Source organism: Calidris pugnax, unplaced genomic scaffold, assembly GCF_001431845.1.
Source record: "Calidris pugnax isolate Ruff unplaced genomic scaffold, ASM143184v1 scaffold98, whole genome shotgun sequence".
In the NCBI taxonomy this organism is placed as follows: domain Eukaryota; kingdom Metazoa; phylum Chordata; class Aves; order Charadriiformes; family Scolopacidae; genus Calidris; species Calidris pugnax.
In genome coordinates this window covers 1,204,248-1,223,599 of record NW_015090829.1, presented here as the reverse complement: position 1 = coordinate 1,223,599, position 19,352 = coordinate 1,204,248, and the positions used below count along the sequence as shown (strand labels likewise).

At 58.4% G+C, this 19,352-nt stretch overlaps 2 protein-coding genes and 1 long non-coding RNA gene across 5 annotated transcripts in view; 1 reads left to right on the top strand and 2 right to left on the bottom strand.

Moving 5' to 3' along the window:
* Positions 1–347, bottom strand: part of LOC106887232 — a 1,506-nt gene extending 1,159 nt beyond the window's left edge. The window contains exon 1 of the long non-coding RNA XR_001411832.1: positions 167–347. This is a non-coding gene — a long non-coding RNA (uncharacterized LOC106887232). The remainder of the gene's footprint in view (positions 1–166) is intronic.
* Positions 348–3,758: 3,411 nt separating this feature from the next.
* ATHL1 (ATH1, acid trehalase-like 1 (yeast)) lies at positions 3,759–14,686 on the top strand. Of its 3 annotated transcripts, none has more exons than XM_014940679.1 (14): positions 3,759–3,900; positions 5,019–5,281; positions 5,810–6,020; positions 6,573–7,008; positions 8,048–8,167; positions 8,377–8,508; positions 8,835–8,946; positions 9,787–9,859; positions 10,360–10,496; positions 11,225–11,358; positions 11,618–11,713; positions 12,184–12,281; positions 14,199–14,413; positions 14,501–14,686. In XM_014940679.1, exons 2-14 carry the CDS (start codon positions 5,029–5,031, stop codon positions 14,563–14,565), a joined length of 2,082 nt encoding a protein of 693 aa, XP_014796165.1. In that variant the 5' UTR covers positions 3,759–3,900; positions 5,019–5,028; the 3' UTR covers positions 14,566–14,686. The 3 variants fall into 3 exon arrangements, with proteins under 3 accessions (XP_014796165.1, XP_014796164.1, XP_014796166.1); XM_014940678.1 differs by lacking the exon at positions 3,759–3,900 and adding an exon at positions 3,932–4,222; XM_014940680.1 differs by lacking the exon at positions 3,759–3,900 and adding an exon at positions 4,488–4,557.
* Positions 14,687–16,533: 1,847 nt separating this feature from the next.
* On the bottom strand, positions 16,534–18,598 carry IFITM5 (interferon induced transmembrane protein 5). Its single transcript, XM_014940656.1, has 2 exons — positions 17,762–18,598; positions 16,534–17,126 (listed from the first exon to the last, which is right to left on the bottom strand). Exons 1-2 carry the CDS (start codon positions 17,936–17,938, stop codon positions 16,908–16,910), a joined length of 396 nt encoding a protein of 131 aa, XP_014796142.1. The 5' UTR covers positions 17,939–18,598; the 3' UTR covers positions 16,534–16,907.
* Between the last annotated feature and the right edge of the window lie 754 nt (positions 18,599–19,352).

Here is a 19,352-nt window from a genome sequence, read left to right as displayed (position 1 = left end):
TTCCCCCCCCCCTCCCCTTTTGCTTTTGTTCCTGACAAATAACCCAGCTGTAATGCATGGGGGGGGGTGTTGTGCCCCTCCATCCCCTAGGAGCAAGTGGCACACCCCCCCCGTTTTTATTTCCAGCCCCCCCTGTTTTTATTTCCAGCCCCCCCAGGCTACTCACGGCGGCGGAGAGGGGGTGCTCGGGCGGTTTGGAGGCGATGGGTGCGCGGGGGGCGCGGGGGGGGCGCAGCACGGCGGCCAGCAGCCGGGAGCCCCGCTGGAAGCCCCGCATGGCGCTGGCAGGAGCAGGGCACTGCTCTCCTCACAGCACCACCGCAGCTGCCCAGCCCGTCACTGTCACCTCTGCCACCCCCGCCGGGCCTGCCCCTCTCCCGGCGGAAAACCCTTAAAAGGCAAGATTTTCCCCAGTCTTTCACAGCTTTTTTTTTCTTTTTTCTTCCCCTTAAGTGTTTTTGAGGTGTTTTTCCCCAGCAGCACCCGACTCCCCATGCCTCTGAGATCAAAACTTGTGTCCCCCCCCCACCAGTGAGGTGGGACCTCTCTGCGACGTTCTGCTGGAGAGAAGACCTCCTCTTCTCTCAGGCTTTTGTAAATGTATGACACTCAAAACACAATATACTTTCTTTTTTAAACCCTTGCAGAGGTGATGCCTGGTGTTCTCCGTCTGGCAGCCGGGATCAGGACCTCGTGTGTCCTGTCCGTGGCGATGGCTTCTCCCTCTTCCCTCGTGGCTCGGTGTTTGCCCAGGCTCCTCCTCAGGTGGTGGTGAATCTCTAGCGAGCTCCTCAGCCGTGGAGCCTCAAAGGGATGGACAGATCTTCCACTGATGTAGGATCAGGTTGGGCAGGAGTTTCCAAAATCAGCTTCCAATGTGCCCCGACCTGAGAGGAGAAGTGGCTGAGAGCCTTGAGCCTGGGTCTGGTTCCTCAGACGTGTGGAGGCTCATCAGTGGGAAGAACAGTCTCCTTCCAGCTCCCACAATGAATAACAGAACATTGTCCTTCTTGCCCTTTTGTTTGCCAGGATTTGTACTGACCTGCTCCAAGTTCTTCCGGGTGCTGGGAATGCCACCTTCCTCTCCCCGACTCTCCTGGAGCTCCCGGGGCTCCCTGGTCGCAGCAGGCAAATTGGATGGAATTTGGCCTTGTCTTTGGAAGGAGCTTGGAGCTCTTTTCCCAGAACAACTGTCTCAGGAGAGTGCGGGTTTTTACCTTAAAAACAGCACGATGGGCTGCGTGGCCCCCGCTGGGCCGAGCACAGGTTTGTTGACGGGAGGTGACACATAGATGTCCCAGCAGTCGTGGGATCCTCTCACCCCCCATCTCCTGCCTGGAGCTGGCTCCCTGGGGGTTTTCCTCTGTGTCCCCCCCTCACCAGAGCCTGGCCCGTGGTGGGTGATCCCCATGGGACACATGGAGCTGGGGGGTGGCAGAGCCTCCCAGGGTGAAGACTTTTCTCCTGAGCAGGTTCGCAAAATGTCTGTCTCAGTGAGACAGGAGAATGAGTCACCCCCAGGACACCCCCTCCATGGCATCTCACACTGACCTGCTTTTCTCTCAGCCCATTTTCTACACCAAACCCATGTTCTGCTCTGCCTCTTCACGCTGCTTTTAGTGATGACCTGTGTGTTGCTGGGAGCAGCTCTTCTTCCTCCTCCTCCTCCTCAGGACGAAGCATCCAGGCAGCAGCCTTCTCCCTCCCCATCTTCCCCGTCTGCCTGGGGCTGTTCTAGCTCTGTTTGTGTGAGTCTGGACCAAATGACTCAGTTCCTTCCTGAAACCCCACCTCAAAAACCCCTTTTGCTCTAGTAGATCAAGGTTTTCATCAGTGGCAAAAACCTGAGGAGCATCACTGGGGCTACCAGGGGTGACAGGGAGAGTGACCACATTGGTCTGGGGCAGCTGTGAAAGGCCTGGTTGTGTTTTCTGTGAATAGCAGGAGAATAATGTCCTTGTGGAGGAATAAAGCCTTTCAAATTAGGTTTTTAAAAGGAGCAATTGAAATCCTTGAGAAGCTGGAGATACTGTTGGTGGTAGAGGACAGATGTGGTTAACGGATTCTTAGAGAAGCTTGCCTGTGCCCTGACTGACCCAGGAGCAAATCACCCTGTGCAGATGAATAATGGCTGTTTTGATAAAGAAGATACACGGCAGCTCTTTTTCTTAACCCGGACACCCTTCCTGTCCCTCCTCCTCCTCTTCTTCAGCTTCTTCCCTGGGGAGTTTCTGGCAGGAAGGCCACTCCAGATCACGTCACCGCGTGAGCCCACGGAGCGTGGCTGGCCCAGCAGCAGGACAAGCGCCGTTGCCTCTGCCTGTGCCCCCCAGACTCCTCCCCACACACTCAGGCCCCCTTTCCCGGGCTGTCTCTGTCCTCACGTCCCTTCTGTCTGGGCCGAGGGCTGGCTCTGCTCGTTGGGGCTGGCAGTGGTGGCCTTGAGGTGGAATCCAGAGGGATTTGCCCCACCTGGCTCAGGAGGAGGGGATGAGGAGGTGCCCCCTCCCCAAGCAGAGAGACGGGGTGTCTTCACTGCCGCCGGACACAGGAAACACGTTTTTGCTTCCTTCAGGCCGATGGCAGCTTCCCTGGAGTCAGACATTGGCTTTTCTGCGGATTTATGGAGAGGGGAACAGATGTGTAATGTCTATCCTGTAAATGGTGGGTTGTTCAATAAGATAATCCTCCTCCGAGCACCAGGGCAGGGACAGGAGGTCGGGTGGGTGCTCACATGTGGCTGCAGCGCTCTCTGCACCCCCCTGATCCGTTGGGGCAGGGAGAGGGGTCCTGGAGATGCTGGGAGGGCTGGAGCCCCTCTGCTGGGAGGGGGGGCTGAGAGAGTTGGGGGGGTTCAGCCTGGAGAAGAGAAGGCTCTGGGGAGACCTTGGAGCCCCTTCCAGTCCCTCCAGGGGCTCCAGGAGAGATGGGGAGGGACTCTGGATGAGGGAGGGGAGCCCTAGGAGGAGGGGGAAGGGTTGGACACTGCAAGAGGGGAGATGGAGCTGAGCTGTGGGGAAGAACTTGTTTGGTGTGAGGGTGGTGAGAGCCTGGCCCAGGTTGGCCAGAGAAGCTGTGGCTGCCCCATCCCTGGAGGGGTTCAAGGGCAGGTTGGAGGGGGCTTGGAGCAACCTGGTGTGGTGGGAGGTGTCCCTGCCTTGAGGACTTGAACACAGATCCCTTTGGGGACCGACTTGGCAGCAAGGGGGGAGTGGGGGCATGGTGACACCAGGGTGAAGGACCTGCTGGGGACAGGGGCTGCTGTGTCCCAGACAGTGTGGTAGAGGTTGGGCGTTTCTGTGTGTAACAGGGGGTGACCTGGCCCTCTTTGGGGGCAGCCTGGTGAAACCCTGCTTTAGAAGATGCCAGGGACTGGGAGCAGTGGGGCTGGGAGCAGTGGGGCTGGGTGCCAGCTGTGGGGCTCACTGGCACCTAGGAAAGCTGTGCTGGGGGCAGAGGGTTGCCCGGGGAAGGAAGCTGGGAAAAGCCTGGCTGGTGTCCAGGTCCCTTCCCTCCCACGGTGGGTGAGGGAGGCGGTGGGAGCGTGGCTGGGGACAGAGGGTGGTTTGTTGCCGCAGGTCGCCCCCGGGGCCATTGCCGCGGCGCTCCGACAGATTTTCCCTGATAAATCTTCCGGGACTGGTTTTCTTTCCCGTTTCCTCCTTCCCGGCAGTGTGGGACAGCCCCGGGACCTTTGTGCTCCCCACAACGGGCAACGACCTTGTCTGGGCAAACATCTACTCACCAACTTTTATTATTTTATTTTTTTGTTTGGTTGGTTTTTAAGGAGGGGGGGAAAAAAAAAAAAAGTTATTTCCTTCCTTCTTTGTCAGCTGGGTGACTTCCGTCCTGCCCCGCGCGGGATCCCTGCAGCAGCCCCCGCTCAGCCCCAGACCCAAGGCAAGAGCCCCCCTCACCCTCCTCCCTCCCCAACTCCCCTTCTTTTGGGTTTTCTTTTAACTTTCCTGAAGGTGGGAGGAGGATTTTTCCCACAGTTCAGCCTCAGGCACTGCCTGGAGTGAGGAAACCCAGTCATCCTGAGAGCTTCCAGCGGCCGGCTGCTGGCGGGGAGGGAATCTGGGGACCACCAGCCTGGCCAGGGGGCAGGCACTGCTCTCCTGGCACCCTGACTCTGCCTGGGGGGTCCCTTAGTGCCATGTTGGATGGTTTCTGTGTTCCCCTGGGGCGCAGCAGGGCCAGGCACCAGCTACGGCTCCCTGAGGTGCTGTTTATATGTGTCTGTATCTTTATTATGTACTTACATGTAATATGTAAACAGATAAGTCTCTTTTTACAAGTTTATAAAATTGAAATTAAAAGCTCGTACCCTATCAAGCTGGGGCCTGAAGCTGGGCTAGAGGTGCGGGAGTTGGGGGGAGCACAGGGGTGCAGTGGGATGGGAGATGGGGAGCCGCTGAGAGGATTAGCGCTGGGGGAAAGAGGAGGGGAGAAGAGGAAGGTGGGTGCATTGTATTGGGAGAAGCTGGTGAGATGCCGTCACGGAGAGGGTGGAAGAAGAGGAAGAGGGGGCAGATTGGAGAAGCAACAAAGCCATGAGTGAGTGAGGTTTGGCTGGAGGAGCCTTGGTGGGAGCCAGAGGAGCGAGAAGGGAAGCCGCAGAGGAGGAAATGAGCCTGGGTGGAGGAGACGTGCTGCAGGCACTGGGAGGAAAGCTGGGATGGAGGAAGACCACTGGTGGTCATCAGAGGGGAGACTAAAAGAGCCGGAGACCCTGGGAGCATGAGGGGGCTGGAGGCAGCAAGCCCAGCTTTGCCAGTCACCGGGGTGTTCCGGGCAGGTTACAGAGAAAAGCCCCCACTTTCGGTGGTCTCCAAAACTCCCTGGACCCTGGGAGCATGAGGAAGCTGGAGGCAGCAAGCCCAGCTTTGCCAGTCACCGGGGTGTTCTGGGCAGGTTACAGAGAAAAGCCCCCACTTTCGGTGGTCTCCAAAACAACCCCTGCCCTCGCTTCCTCCCTTCAACCCTTGTGACTCTGCTGTTGTTGCTCTGCACCCCAGGCTGGGGACAATGGATGGTGGCAAAGAGGACCCTGCCGTGTTCACCTCCACTTCCCTGCCCTCGGACCCACGGTTGCTGGCCACCGTCACCAACGCCTACCTGGGCACCCGTGTCTACCGGGATGTCCTCCACGTCAATGGTGTGTACAACGGGGCTGTGGGGGACACGCACCGCGCCGACATCCCCAGCCCCATCAACGTCAGGATGACGGTGCCGGGTGCGGACAGCCCATCCGAGACCTTCACCTTGAACACCTGGACGGGTAAATGGCAGAGCATGGGCTGGGGTCTCCCTGTCCTGCTGCTCCTGCCAGATCTTCACCTCAGGCACCCTCGCTCTGTTCCTCTAACTGCTGGTGACCTTTGTCTAGAAGTTAAAGGTCTCTTTACCCGTGTTGCCTCTCCCGCAAGGTCGCATCTTTCTTCTGCCTGTTGTCTGTCCACCTGTTGTTCGTCTGCAGTTGTGTAGGAGCAAGTGGAAAATTCCCCTTTCTTGTGAGGATAAGAGCGCTTTTCAGAGTTTGTCTCAACCCCTGCTGAGCCAGGCTCGGCAAACGCTGTTCAATTGTGAAACCTGTTAAAATGTTTTATAGCGCAAATAATTCCTCGGGGGCTTGGCCAGGTTCAGTCTGTTAACAGTGCTGTCCAGTCAAAAGCTGTGTTTGGATCCGGACCTGGAAAGGCGGTTCCTTTGCCAGTAGGAAGTGGCTGGAAGGGCAGAAATGGGAGCCTGGGGCAGAGCACCAGGAGCTGATGGGTCAAAAGGCTGGTGGCTCTCGCTGTGCTTACAGGAACCTTCAGCCATGAGCTTCGCTCAACTGACTACTTGGCCACCCAACACATCTATGCCCACCACTCCCTTGTCCACCTGATGGCCTTCAGCATCACCATCCGGCGATTGACTCCCACCACCCGACCCATCTCGGTCCAGCTCCAGACACCTTTCGTGCCAAAGAGCCAGGATTTGGACCTGAAGCAAGGGCCGGACTTCCAGGGAGCACAGTGAGTTTGGGTCACGGGGGACCTTGCTCTGGGCACATCCTTCACGGGCTGTAGCACGCTGTCCTGCTCACCAACGGGAAATAAATTGCAAAAGTAGGGTTAGATCTAGACTGACATGGTGAGTGGTGGGGGCTGGTGCAAATCTGCTTCTTCCTGGTAGGTATATAAAACCCCCAAATTATGTATAGAAACACTTTTATTAGTTACAACTCCAGAATTATTCCTTACACTGACACGTAGAAGAGCAACGAAGGCCATGGGGACTAGATGTGATTACAGAGAAGTGAGTCTGGGGAAGACAGTGAGTTTGGAGGAGATGACCTCTAGAAATGTCTTGCTGGGACAGGGGACAAGTCGTGATGAGTTCCAGTCTCCTGCACTTTGGGGGCGGGATGGCTGCTGTGCTGACGTGTGGGGCCGGGGACCTTCCACCCTGGGTGGGGACGGGAGGTGACACTCAGCTGCTGGGGAGGTCCCCTCTGCGTGGGTGGACGTGGACGGGGTCCCACTGGCTCTGCTCCCCCTTCCCCTCTCGCCCCCCGCCCCCCACAGCTACGTCTACGGGCAGACGCTGGTTCCCGAGGTGGAGGGGGGGCCCCGTCCCACCATCCACATGCTCTGGACCCCGGTGCCACGGGCCGTGACGCTGAGCGGGGAGGAGCAGGAGCGATCCTGGGAGTTCCTGACGGCCGTGGCCGAGAGCGAAGAGGAAGCCAAGAGGAGCTACAGCCACGGGCTGGCCCTCGTGGCCACGGGCTCCCTGCTCCCCTCCCACACCTGCGCCTGGGACACGCTCCGGCGAGGGTGCTCCATGGACCTGGACGGACCCCTGCCGCTGCAGCAGGCCCTCCACGGGTGCCTCTACTACCTGCTGAGTGCCATCCCACCCCAGGGCAGCACAGGCTTCCTCTTCCACGGCATCAGCCCCGGTGGCTTGTCCAACGGCACTCGAGGCGAGGACTACTGGGGACACGTCTTCTGGGACCAGGTGGGTGGAGACCCTGCTAGCCAGGGGCTTTGCACAGCTTGGAGGAGGCTGCTGGGAGGCCCCGTCCTTTCCCCCAGGTAGGGGGTACCTTGGTACCAGCTGCTCGATGGAGAGCATCCTCCAGCTCTCGTCCTGCTCCACCAACCATCTCAGCCCCTGGAGTTGCCCACCCGGGTTATCCTCTAGCCCAGAAGCAAAGTGCCGGAGCTGAAGCTGGATCCCTGGGGCTGCCACGTAGCCAGCGGGGGCGAGGGGCAGAGAGACCCCTCCGCAGGGCAGCCCCTTGCCCAGCCCAGGTGTGGGGCAGGGCAGTTCAGGTGCTCACCCAAGGGAGCCCCAGTGATGGGCTCAGAGCACGGCCACCAACTTCTGCCTGTTTAAAATGGAGCAAGTTGTGACCTGCCCTTCTCCTCCCAGCCCCGGTGGCATCGGCGAGTCCTGCTGTGCCTGAGCCACTGCAGAAACAGAGGTGATGGGCACATGCAGCTCCTTGACCCTGGTGGGGAGTCTGCTCAGTAAAGCCGTGGGGCTGGGTGGCTCTGCCCCAGCCAAGGGCTTAGACCTGCCCTCGGAGCAGCCGTGCCAGGTGGCCACACAGCATGGTGTGAGCAGGAGACGCTGCTGGATGGTGTTGGGGCTCCTGTGCTAAACCCAGGCTGGCCCTTCAGTGGGCAGGGGCTTTGCAGTCCCAAGGGGTCTTTTGTGCTTTCCTCCTGGTGATGTGTGTCATTTTGACCCTCCCCAGAGCCTCTGGCTTTGGAGAACTCCTGCCTCCCTTCTCCTGTGTAATGGGAGGTCCTGCTGGGACCACCCTGGGGAGATACCAGGTGTGTGGCGAGCAGAGAGTAGGGGCATGGGCAGAAGCAGTCCCTTTTGGACTTACCCCTTTTAATGAGCCCACAGGACAGCACCTTTAAGTAGGAGCAAAATCGCTGTCAGAGCGTTTGGGAGGGGGTGGACTGTAAAGGTGAAACTGGTGGGAGCGTGGGGATGCCCCACCAGCCAGTCCCACCCCATTGCCTCGCTTGGACGCTTCCAGGACACCTGGATGTTCCCGAACGTTCTGCTGTTTTGCCCCGAGGCTGCCCGTGCCATCCTGGAGTACCGCATTCGCCGGCTGGATGGAGCCCTGCACAACGCGCGGGAGCAAGGCTACGAGGTGGGGACGGCGATGATGATGACGGGCTGAGGATGATGCAGCCCGGCCGCTGTCACCCAGGAGGAGAGCCAGGCTCTGCTCTTCCTCGCTGGCTCCGGTCTCAGCCCGGGGCTGGGAGCAGGGCACTGCCCGCCGGTGGTGGGCTGGGGACAGAGAACACCTTGAGATGCTGTGCTCAGCCCGTCCTCACGGATGTCTTCTCCTGGCAGGGTGCTAAGTTCCCGTGGGAGAGCGCAGCCACCGGCCGGGAAGTGTGTCCTGAGGAGATCTATGGAGCCCAGGAAATCCATGTCACTGGGGATGTTCTGATGGCCTTCGAGCAGTATTACTGCACCACGCAGGTAAAGGGAGCGTGTGCCCCCTGCATGGACCGGTGGCAGGGCCTGCAGGGCATCTGCTGACTGTCACTGTCCCTTCCCAGAGAAACTCTGCTGCTGGCTGCCCCTGCCAGAATCGCTGGTAGCACCTCAGGGTCCCTTCTTCAGCTCTGCCTCCTCTGTCCTTGCTCCTCAGGCGGCTCAGCATCCTGTTGGCTCAATACAGGCCAGTTTTCTGTCCTTTTCTCCTGCTACATCCACCTTCTTAGAGCTCCTGTCCTCCTGCTGAGTTTGGGTTTGGTTGAGTCTCCCTCATATCCCTGTTTCTCTCTGGCTTGGGCTCCCTCCAGGACCAGAAGCTGTTCAGGGAGGATGGAGGCTGGGAGCTGGTGGATGCTGTGGCTCGGTACTGGTGCAGCAGGATGGTGTGGAGCGAGGAGGAGCAGTGCTACCACATCAGAGGTACTTCTGCAACTACCAGGCCTGTTTGTACGGAAGGGGCTTCCAAGCAGAGGTTCCAAGCCGCTCCAGCTAGACCTGGACAGGAGTGCATGGGATCTTCAGGCTCCTGCCCTCTGGAATGTCTCACAGATACTGTTCGTGTCCATGTGAAAACAGGACTAGATGCTCAGCTCTCTTCCAGTGCCACAGTACTGGTTGTCTTTTTCTCACAGTCCCTTGCTGCTCATAGGACACCTCTAAATGTCTCCTTCCATGGTGTTACGAGCTGATGGCACACGCATGGATGGCTTCAGGTCTGCTGTTGAGGCTGGTGGCACTTAGGGAAAACAGTGCACGAGGGCTTTGGAGAGGAAGGACTTTTTTCAGAGACCTGAGTTTAAAGCCCCCAGGAGCCTGTGGGATTTTAATCCCTTGAAGCAACATTTGGTGCTGTTGGTGCCATGTTTCTCTGGGGAAGTGGCCGTCTCTCCTCCTGGGGACAATCCACAGCAAAGGAAGGGCCGGAGCTTGTGGCTGGGGAAAGATTTAGTGACTTGATTGACTTGATTGAATGACTTGATAGAATTAGTGACTCAAAGGCCACCTTGCCTGTGAAGTGAGGGAGATGCCCTCAGGCTGATGCTGCCCATCAGACCAAGCTGTACCAACCAGCACCACTTGTGTTCTCCTCCGCTGAGCGTTGCACTGGGGTTGCTGTGGGATCCCCCCAGAAGCAGGGTGGCAGCTCTGCCACGAGAGGGGTCCCCTCTCTCCTGCCCCTTCCCCGAGGAGGGGCACAGACCTGTGCCAAACCTTGGGTGGGCTGCGGTGTGAAGTGTCCTCTTCCTCCTCCTCCTGCAGGTGTCATGCCCCCCGATGAGCATCACTGCCAGGTTGATAACTCTGTTTACACCAACGCCATGGCCCAGCGGAGGTAAGACCCATGCCTTGGTGAAGCCCTGGCCCTTCTCCCTCCTCCTCTGCCTGGCAGGGGCAGGAGGAATGGGGGTCCTGCAGGAAACACCTTCCCCCTCCTCACACCCCTCTCTCTGAGCCCGACTCCTTCGCCCACCTTCACAGCCAGCTGAAATAAGCAGGTGGTCCCATGGCGGCTCATCTGACCTGCTGGAGGCGTCCACATGAGGCTAGGAGGGATTTCACTTCAGAGGGGGGTTTCTTGCCCTGTCTTTTGTGAGACGTCTGTACAATTAGCCAGCTGGAGACATCTAAGGCTGGAGGAACTGCCACCCCAGGTCCAGCAAGGAAAGCTGTTACCCCAGGCTGACACTTTGACCTGTGTTCTTTCAGAATAGCTGCTGCTTTGCAGTTATGGCTCAATCAGCTCTTTTTGTTCCCTTTCTTCTCTTCTACTCCCTGAGGGGGTCACAGCCACCTTATGCCTGACATGAAGAATTGTTCCTCACCTCTTTTCAGCTTAAACTTTGCAGCTGACATTGCTCGGGACTTCTCCATCCCCGTGCCAGAGGAGTGGGTGGACTGTGCCAAGAAAATCAAAGTGCCCTTTGATGCGGAGAAGAAGTACCACCCTGAGTACGACGGGTACAGCCCAGGTGAGCGGTGGGGCCGCGGCAGACCCCGGGGTTGGCCACTGATGGCTCTTTGTGAGAGCAGAGTCTCTGGGGGGCTCAGAGCCGGGCGGGGGGGTGGGGGGTGGCTGAAGTCACAGCCCCTCGTGCTGCTCTCCCCGAGCAGCAGTCGGGGTGTCCCTGTGGAGAGCCTGGATTCTAGATGCTTTTTCTGCCTCTTGGTGGATCATTTCCCAGTGCTGGGCTGATAAAATGAGGAAATTTGGAAGCGCAGAGAGTAGGAAGAGACTTTTAGCGCTGGGCTGCGGATGAGGTGTTTGCTGTGGACCCACTGCCAACAGGTCTCTCTTTCCAAGTCAAGTGCCGTGTTGGGAGCCTCTGGAAGTGAAGATGCTGGCTCCGTTGGAGATCCACGCCCAGTTTAGAGTCCTCTGTCTCACAGTTAGGGGGTGGTGGGAGCTATTCCTTCGCACCCGAAGTTCAGGTGACACCCTTCCCAGTGCCATCGTGTCAGGGCTGTGCCACTGTCCTGCCTCGACAAGCCATAAGCTGCAGTTCTGGTCATCTTTTAGCAAGGCAGCAATGAGGTGTCCTCCCTGCAGCTCCACCACCTTCCCCTGCCCATGTGGTGTTTGTTCTTCCGGGTTTATGATTCCCGTGAGTCAGGTTTGCTCCCCAAATGAGCAAACAGAGACTGGGTCTGCCAGCTGCTCCCAGCTGGCATGTGTGGTGGGACCGGCTCCCTTCCCCAGGCGAGCCCGTGAAACAGGCTGATGTCATCCTGCTGGGATTCCCCCTGATGCACCCCATGAGCCCCGAGGTCCGGAGAAACGACCTGGAGATGTATGAACCCGCCACCGAACCGGATGGGCCAGCCATGACCTGGGTGAGGAGAGGGGCAAAGCCTGGGGTGGGATTTACCCATGAGGCGGTGGTCTCCATCGAGTTAGTCACTGCCACCCCCTCAACGGGCACATTTTGTCAGCCCTGCTTTGAGGGAAGGTGGACAGCAGAGCTAGAGGAGTGCACTGGAGATGCCTGCTCTGGGTTGGAGGATGCCCGTTCTGGTGTCGCTGGAGGTTTTGCTGTATTGTCACCCCCGGGGGAGATGGCAGCTGGTGAAAGGCAGGTCTCCTCTCCCGCAGAGCATGTTTGCAGTGGGGTGGCTGGAGCTAAAGGAGGTGCAGAGAGCCCAGAGCCAACTCAACAAGTGTTTCAGCAACATCACAGAGCCCTTCAAGGTGAGCTGCGTGGCCTGGCTGCTTCCTGGCAACAAACGCCTCTTGCTTCCACCCTGCCTGTTCCCAGGTGGGGCCCATCCCACTGGGAGATGTCCCTTGGACTGGAGCCCGTGCTGGCTGTATTTGAGGTCACCAGGTTCTTGGGTTATTGTTGTATTGAGCTGCTGCATGCTCTGTCTCCTCCAAAGGGCAATAAGGAGGCATCTGCTTCCTACCAAGCAATACAAAGCCACGGGTTGGTGTGGTGCTCACCCCAGACTTCCTCCTGCCTGCTGGGGATGGGAGAGGGAACGGGGATGGTGGTACCCAGGGACCCATCAGAGCCCATCGCCTGCCCCATGCCATGGTGCATGGTCACTGCAACACCTAGGATGAGGGACGGTGATGATGATGAACATATTCAAACCCACATAACCGTAAGAGGAGACCCAGTGCAACCCTTGAGTCTTTTCTCTCTCTTGCTGGAGCAGATCTGGGTGGAGAACTCAGATGGGTCAGGAGCTGTGAACTTCTTGACGGGGATGGGTGGATTCTTGCAGGCTGTCCTCTTTGGCTACACGGGGTTCAGGTGAGACCTATGCTATGTCTCGTTTAATCTCTAAACGACCACATGTCACTTGAAAACTTACTGTTTAGCTGGAGCAATGGGGTTTTACTCATGAAAAGGAAAGGAACTTGCAGCATCCAGAAAGCTCCCAGCAGGTAATGAACAAGCAGGAACACTAAGGATCCCAGATGAACTGTGGATACTGGGGACAGTTAGTCGCTGGTGGAAAACGGTGGGGTTTTCAGAAGTGACAAGCTTTGGCCCATTTTCCCTCCAGCTAAGTCAGTGTTGAAAGCCTTGGCTTCAAAAGGAGCAAAAGCCAGGCCAATGCTGAGCTCTTCAACACCAGTGACACCCTCAGTGAAGAGGGCTGTCTCTGTACGAGCTCAGGAGGGTGGGTCTCATTTTGTGTGTGTCTGTGAACCTCATTTTGTGTGTGTCGTCTGTGAACCAGATACATCCAGACCTGCCCACGCCACAGGCTCTTCACCAGGTGTGGATGGAGCTTAAAGGCTGTGATCCACCAGTTACATCGGCCTTTTGGTTAATTAATTGAAGAGAGAGCCCATACAATCCCCTTGCAAGCAAACACAAGACTAGCTCTTATTATACATTATACACGGTGCCCTTTCAAAGGGGGCCTTTGTGACTGGAGACCCCAGTCCTCTGCCACCAGACTGAGCTGCCGTGGGCCTATTCCCACTTTGAAGACTGGAAACAGACTCGGAACAGGTAAGAGACTCTCTCCAGGTCACTTTGTGAGGCAGTAGCACGTTTGGGAAGCTCCATGCCATTCCCTAAGTGTTCCCCTGGCTGAGCTATAACATCCCGTCCTCTTTGGATGTGGCAGGGACAGAGGTTCTGCAGCCCCTCTGGAGCCATCTGCCCACGGGTGGCTCTGGGGGGACAGTGCCCAGCTGGCATCACCACAGCAGCCAAATACCTTAGAAAAAACATTAGGCTCCTCATATAATTTCAAAGCCGTGTCTTGTGTCCAAAGCAGCCCCGTGGTTTCAGCCCTGAAGCAGCAGACTCTGCAGCGTATTCTTAGTTTAATTGGGGACGGATCAAACTGACGAACCTTTTGATTTTCAGCAAGCTCTTCTAGCACTAACTATGTGTTTTTACTCCCTGTGTGTGGCCAGAAACTGCTGAGGAACCCACCAGATTCTTGGTGGAGCTGGGTGTGAGCTCCCGTGTTCCCAGCTGAAAACCGTAATCTCAGGTTGTGGGGAGCTGGAAGGTCTCGGGATGGTCTCTGTGTGTCAGGTTGGGCCCCTCTCGGCTCAGCCTCAAGCCACAGGCTGTGGGGCTCCAGCCAAACTTCCTCCCATGTTGAGATGATGTTTACGTAGCCCTCGAGGGTTGTGAGTTGTGGTCACCGGCTGGTGCCTTGGGCTGCCCCCAAGGCCCTCCAGACTCTGGTGCCTCTCTTGAACCTTCTCAAAAGACTGAAGGAGACGGTCAAGCGTTCTCCCGCATCAAGATTTGAGTAGGAGATAATGGTGACTTACCTCTTTTTCATCCAAAGCCAAAACACACAAATGGGCTCTGTTTGACTTTGGGTAAGGACTTGCAGAGAGGATTCAAGCTCTTTGCTCCATTTTTACCTTTTGGTGAAGGAGCACGTGGAGCAGCGCTGAGTTTGAAGCCCTTCAAACCAGGGGATGTGGGAGCTGACATGGGTTCTGGAGGTCACCTTGCTAACCCATTTTGGCCACAGCGCGGAGGGAAAGTGAAAACCAAGCTGTTATAACACATCTTGGTAGAGATGGCAGATTACAGAGGACTCTTTCTCCCCACGGATAAACAGAGTGAGAGGAGAGGCCCCTGGGATGTGTGAGGTTGCACTGCCTGGGGAGGGGACCGACCCCATGAGGTGGCTTTGCGTTGGGGTCACTCTTTGCTCCCGCTTCTGACCCACTCCTGCTTCCCCAGGATCACAAAGACCAGCCTCCGCTTTGACCCTGCGTTTCCCGAGGACATCGACAGGATGAAAATCACTGGCGTCTCCTATTTGGGCTCCAAACTGAAGTTCACCATCACCAAAAAGGAGATGAGGATCAAAGTGACCGAGTCTCCCCGGGACCCGGTGGGATCTCCCCTGGAAGCCGTGCTGGAGGCCTCGGGGCAGCGGTTCCCCCTGCATGGAGGTACAGAGCCCCAATGCCTGGGCTGAAATAAGGACAATTTGGGGAGAAACCATTCCCATACCTCACAAGGGTTGGTTCTTGTTGTAGGGCAGGGCGTCTCCTTCCCCACGGCAGCTGGCTGGATTCAGAGGGCAACCACCGAGACGCTTTAGACCTTGGCTGGTCTGGGCTTCACTCCCTGGTGCGGCAGAAAAGGCTGAAGAGCAGATGTCGGCAGAGGGGGAAGGTAAAGGTGGGGGTTCCAGGCTGTGCCATAAACCCTTTTCCCCCGGACTGTGTGTGTGCTGTCTTTCTTTGTGGCCCCGGGGTGGGTGGTGGGCTCAGAGCTCTCCCCATGGCTGCAGCTCCCCGAGTGACCCTGAGCATCCCTGTCTGTGCCGGGGGGCACTGAGCCCCCTTGCTCCCCTTCACATGCCTTCAACCTCTCTGGCTTAGCAGAGGAGACCAAATCTAGCCTGAAAGCAATTATTTTAAGTGAGTTTTCTAAACATCCGGGGCTTGTTTATGCTCTAAACATCTGTGTCTCTAAGGAAGCCCCAGATGATAGGTCTGTATGTCTTCCAGCCTGTGTGTGCGCCAACTCCCAGCTCCTCCAGCACATCCTGGCTTGGTCCTCCCCTTCTCCCCGGGGCTGGAAGGACCTTGGCCTCGGCTCTTCCCCACATCACTCCCCCCCGGAGCAGCCCGTGGCCGCCATGGCCGCTGGGTTTCCGTACAGCCTGCGGCCAGGACCCCCGCGTCCCGCTGACCCCCGCAGGGAGAGGCTCTGCCGAGGCAGCGGGGATGGAAGTCAGGCTGGAGCTGAGCGTTATTTTGGCAGTTACGTGGCCAAAATTACGCTGAAGTACGCGGCCAAAAGCGTTGCAGCCCTGTCTGCAGGGGCAGCCCGCAGCTCCGTTTCTTCCGTGTTGTTTGGCGTGTAACACCCCTATCTCGCTTTTAACCCCTCGTCTGCGTCATCACCTCTCTGCTCAGGCAGATTTGGAGTTAAACCCTTCTAACCTGGCGTTTGATGAAGCCCGGGCACCACTTACCCCTGCTGCTCTGTCAGACGACACGCACAGTGTATTTCTGGGACCCCGGCAGAGCCCCCCCAGAGCTCCAGCTGAGCAGCCTCAGGGTGAGCACGGACCTGCCCTGTCTTTGCTCAAGGCGTTTCCAGTGTCCCCGAAAGTCCCACGGGAGGGCAGGGCTGTGAGAAGAGGGGGGCAGGATACCCCCCAACACCCAGCCCCGCACCTCCCAGCGCCCTCCCCTCCGGCACCCCCTTCCCGGGGCTGGTTCTGGTGCCCCGTTTCCCGTGGCTGGGTGAGAGCGAGGGGGTGCTGGCGGCGTTCCCGGCCCCCCTCTCGCACAAACCCCAGGAATCTTGGCCCAATCCCAGGGGTTTATAAAAAGCCCCGTGGCCGCTGCCTGCAGCATGTGGGAACGCTTTGGGCAGGAGGCAGCGTGGCTCCCCCGCCTTGTAATTAGGCTGGCTGTCCCTCAGGCCTTGTCAAAAGTCACCCAACCCCTAATTAGCAGCAGTTCTCGGCAGCAGGGCAGGACAAACGGACCCCTCCATCCCCTCGCCCCCCATAACAGCCCCATGGGCTGCACCTGGGTTGGGGCTTGGGGAGGCTGGGGGTAAAGCCCAGCTCTGAGCCAGGTGGCTCTGGAAGGGACGTCAGTGTGTGTCATCATCCATTCCCACCCCAAAATGGGATGTCTTTTGTCCGGTTGCCAGAACGAGCCGGCCCTGCCCCGGGGAGGGCAATGGGGGGGTGGCAGAAGGCAGCGGGGCTGCATCCTGTGCTTCTCCCCTCTGCCCTCACCCGGGGACCTGCTGGGAGACTTCATCTTTCCTGCATTGAGTTTGCGGGTCCCAGCTCCCCTTGGAGGGGGTGACATCTCATCTGCTCCAGGGTGTCCCCATGGGGCAGGGAAACTTCTCTGTGTCTTTCCCCTCCGCAGCCGCCGGCGAGGCCCCGACGGGCTGTGGCTCTTGGGGCTGGGTGGCTCTGAGGGCCACCGAGATTGTTCCTTCTCCCGGCCCCAAAGGGCACGGTCAAAGTGAAAAACGCATATTTATATTGTCCCTTTAGCACCCCTCCAGCCCTACACACAGGCACGCAGGAAACTCACAATGTGTGAAGTGGTTTAATGATTTAAATAGTGCTCACCGAGGCTGGAGGGAAGCTGTGCTCCACACAGGATAAAAGGCAGGTAAAAAAAACAAACAAGGTAAACAAAAATACCCGATCTGCCCCAAGAAGTGTGGCCAGGAGCCGGGGTCGGGCACTGTGGGGCTGGGGGTGCACGATGGGCAGGAGAGGGTGAGGAGAGAAGCCTGTGGGGCTGCTCTCCCCCGCCCCCCAGCCCCGTGGGCACGAAAGCCTGCTGACGTGGCCCTGGGTGGCAGAGATGGGTGGTGGCTGGGTGATGCTGGACCAGTGGTCTTTTTGGGTGGGCCACCAGCTTGTGAAGGAGTTTCTCCACACCCTTCACCCACCGGTCACTTGTCCTCGTCGTCGCTGGGGCTGAACTGGTAGGTGAAGAAGCCGACGGACTCCTGGGCCAGCTTGGAGAGGTGGAGGACGCCGGTGATGACCAGGGCGGCCAGCAGCAGCGGCAGCACCACGCTCCCCGCCGTGGCCAGCACGTTGTAGCACTTGGCCTTGGAGCTGAAGCGCCGAGCGGCTTCCACGTCCCCGCACACCTTCCGGTCCCGCGCCTGCAACAGCCCAGGGATGGGGCAGCAGCCCCCGGGCTGCCCGCAGCCCCCTCCCCGTGCCCCCTCCCCGTGCCCCCTCCCAGCCCAGCTACCTGGCTTCGGCACCCTCCCAGCCCCAAGTTTAGTCCCCTGCCCATCCACCCCGGGCTGCCCCACAGCTCCATGCGCTGCTGCCCCCCTCAGCCCCCCCACTTTCTTTGCTATGGGGACTTTCTCTCCTGCATCTTTTGGAGCCTGGGGGGCTCCAGCCCCCACTTTGCCCCATCCATCCAGCCGGGGCTGCTCCTGGCAGAGGGCAGGTGGAGGGGATGGGGTCATCATGGCCCCCCAGCACCTTGTAGGAAGAAGGGGTTGGTCCTCCTGTGGTGGCAGGAGGCTGTGACTGTCTGGGGGGGGCATCTCTCAGCCTTATCAATGGGTGGCAGGGAAAGTGTGGGGGCTTTACCTGGGGATGGTGTCACCTGCAACCAGCCTCTTGAGGGTGTTGGTCTCTCATCCCCTACCCCAGCCCCCCCAAGGTGGTTCTTTCAGATGCTCGGTGCCTCCTTGGGAAGTCCATCCCTTGGCATCACCACGGGGAAGGTCCCAGGTGACCCCAAGTGTTCAGTCCCACCCCCCATGGCCCCACTCCATACCTTGACGGAGAAGGCGAGAGCCACGAAGCCGAGACAGCAGAAGTTCATGTAGATGGTGTTGAAGATGGACCAGACGAGGTGGTCACGGGGCGCTGGGGGGACGAGGGTGGCGGGAGACGGGTCCCGCTTGTGGGACGGCGTGGGCAGGTAGTCCTCCCGCGGGTAAGAGGTGTCCATGGCCACAGAGAGGGGCACCCCACGACTCTTCTGCTCCACCAGCCTGGCTGGGGCAGCGGGGCAGGGAGGCCCCTTTATATAGTCCTTGTCTGTGGCACGGCCTCGTCTCCTCTATATATAAACCCAAGAAATTACAGCCCTCCCGGGCTGTGGTTATCAGAAAGGCTTGGCTGGGAGCTTGGAGAAGCACACTTGGCTTTTCCAGCCTATGGGCTTTTTAAATCCAGCCTTCCTCCCGCGATGAGGAGCACGGATGGCTCCAGGGAGGCCGAGCGCTCGGAGGGTGACCATGGGGTGACTGAAACCAGGTGACCCCAAGGGGCCGATACGAGACAGAGCCTCAGTGCCAGGATCTCTCACTGCACTGCCTCCCACCAATACCTCCAGCCCAGTCCCTCCAGGTGGTCTTGGCTGGGAAGACCCCTCCTTCGCAGCATGTTTGGGTCACTGGATGCCTTAAATGGGAACTTAATACCAAAATGTGGAAGAGCTACTTCTATGGGGAGAAGCAGGAGGAGATGGGGCTGTGTGACAGGACGGGGTGTGTAAGGCCAGAAAAACACAGATTGATTGATTGATAAATTGATTTCTCTTTCTCTCTCTCTTTCTTTCTCTCTCTCTCTCTCTCTTTCTCTCTCTTTCTCTCTCTCTTTCTCTCTTTCTTTCTCTCCTCCCTCCCTCCCTCCCTCCCTCCCTCCCTTCTTTCTTTCTGTCTTTCCGTCTGTCTTTCCTTTTTCTGCCATGCCTAAGCTTTTAGGAAGAAACTTATCTGGGCTCTGGGCTGGAAGTGCTTTACCCTGTGGTGGGGCAGAGAGCCATCAGCCGGCAGTGAGAAAAGAAAGAGGAGGAGGAGGGGGCTGCCCCGAAGACACACAAGGACCCTCTTTTCCTTCCCTGCTGGGAATAAGGCGAGCGGTGAGAGGGGTTTGGCAGGATGAGCTTTATTTGTGGCAACAGTGACCTAAACGTGTGTCACAGCACCCAGGAAGCCCAGGAGCCCCCTGCCCGGCACACAAGCAGAGAAGAGGGGGGGCTGTCCCTCACGTCCCAGCCTGGCCCACCCGTCCCCTCGCAGGCAGGGGCTGTGCTGGGACACCCAGGGGTGCGGGCACCGAGGGGACGAGGCATCACTCCCTCTCCCCATGGCCAAAGCAGGGATGTTTTGGGAAAAGGAGGAGGGGGCGCCCCCAAGGTGGCAGCGCTGTCACATGCTGCCGTATGGCAACAGGAGGATGAAGATGGTGATGATGGCCACCACGGCCAGGACCAGCAGGGTGGAGCAGATGATGTTCAGCAGCTTGGCCTGGTTCCCGTACCGCCGGGCGCCCTCCAGGTCCCCCAGCACCTTGCAGTCGCGGGCCTGGGGGGGCAAGTGGGGGGCTCAGAGCAGGGGCGGGGGGGGAAAGACCCGGGC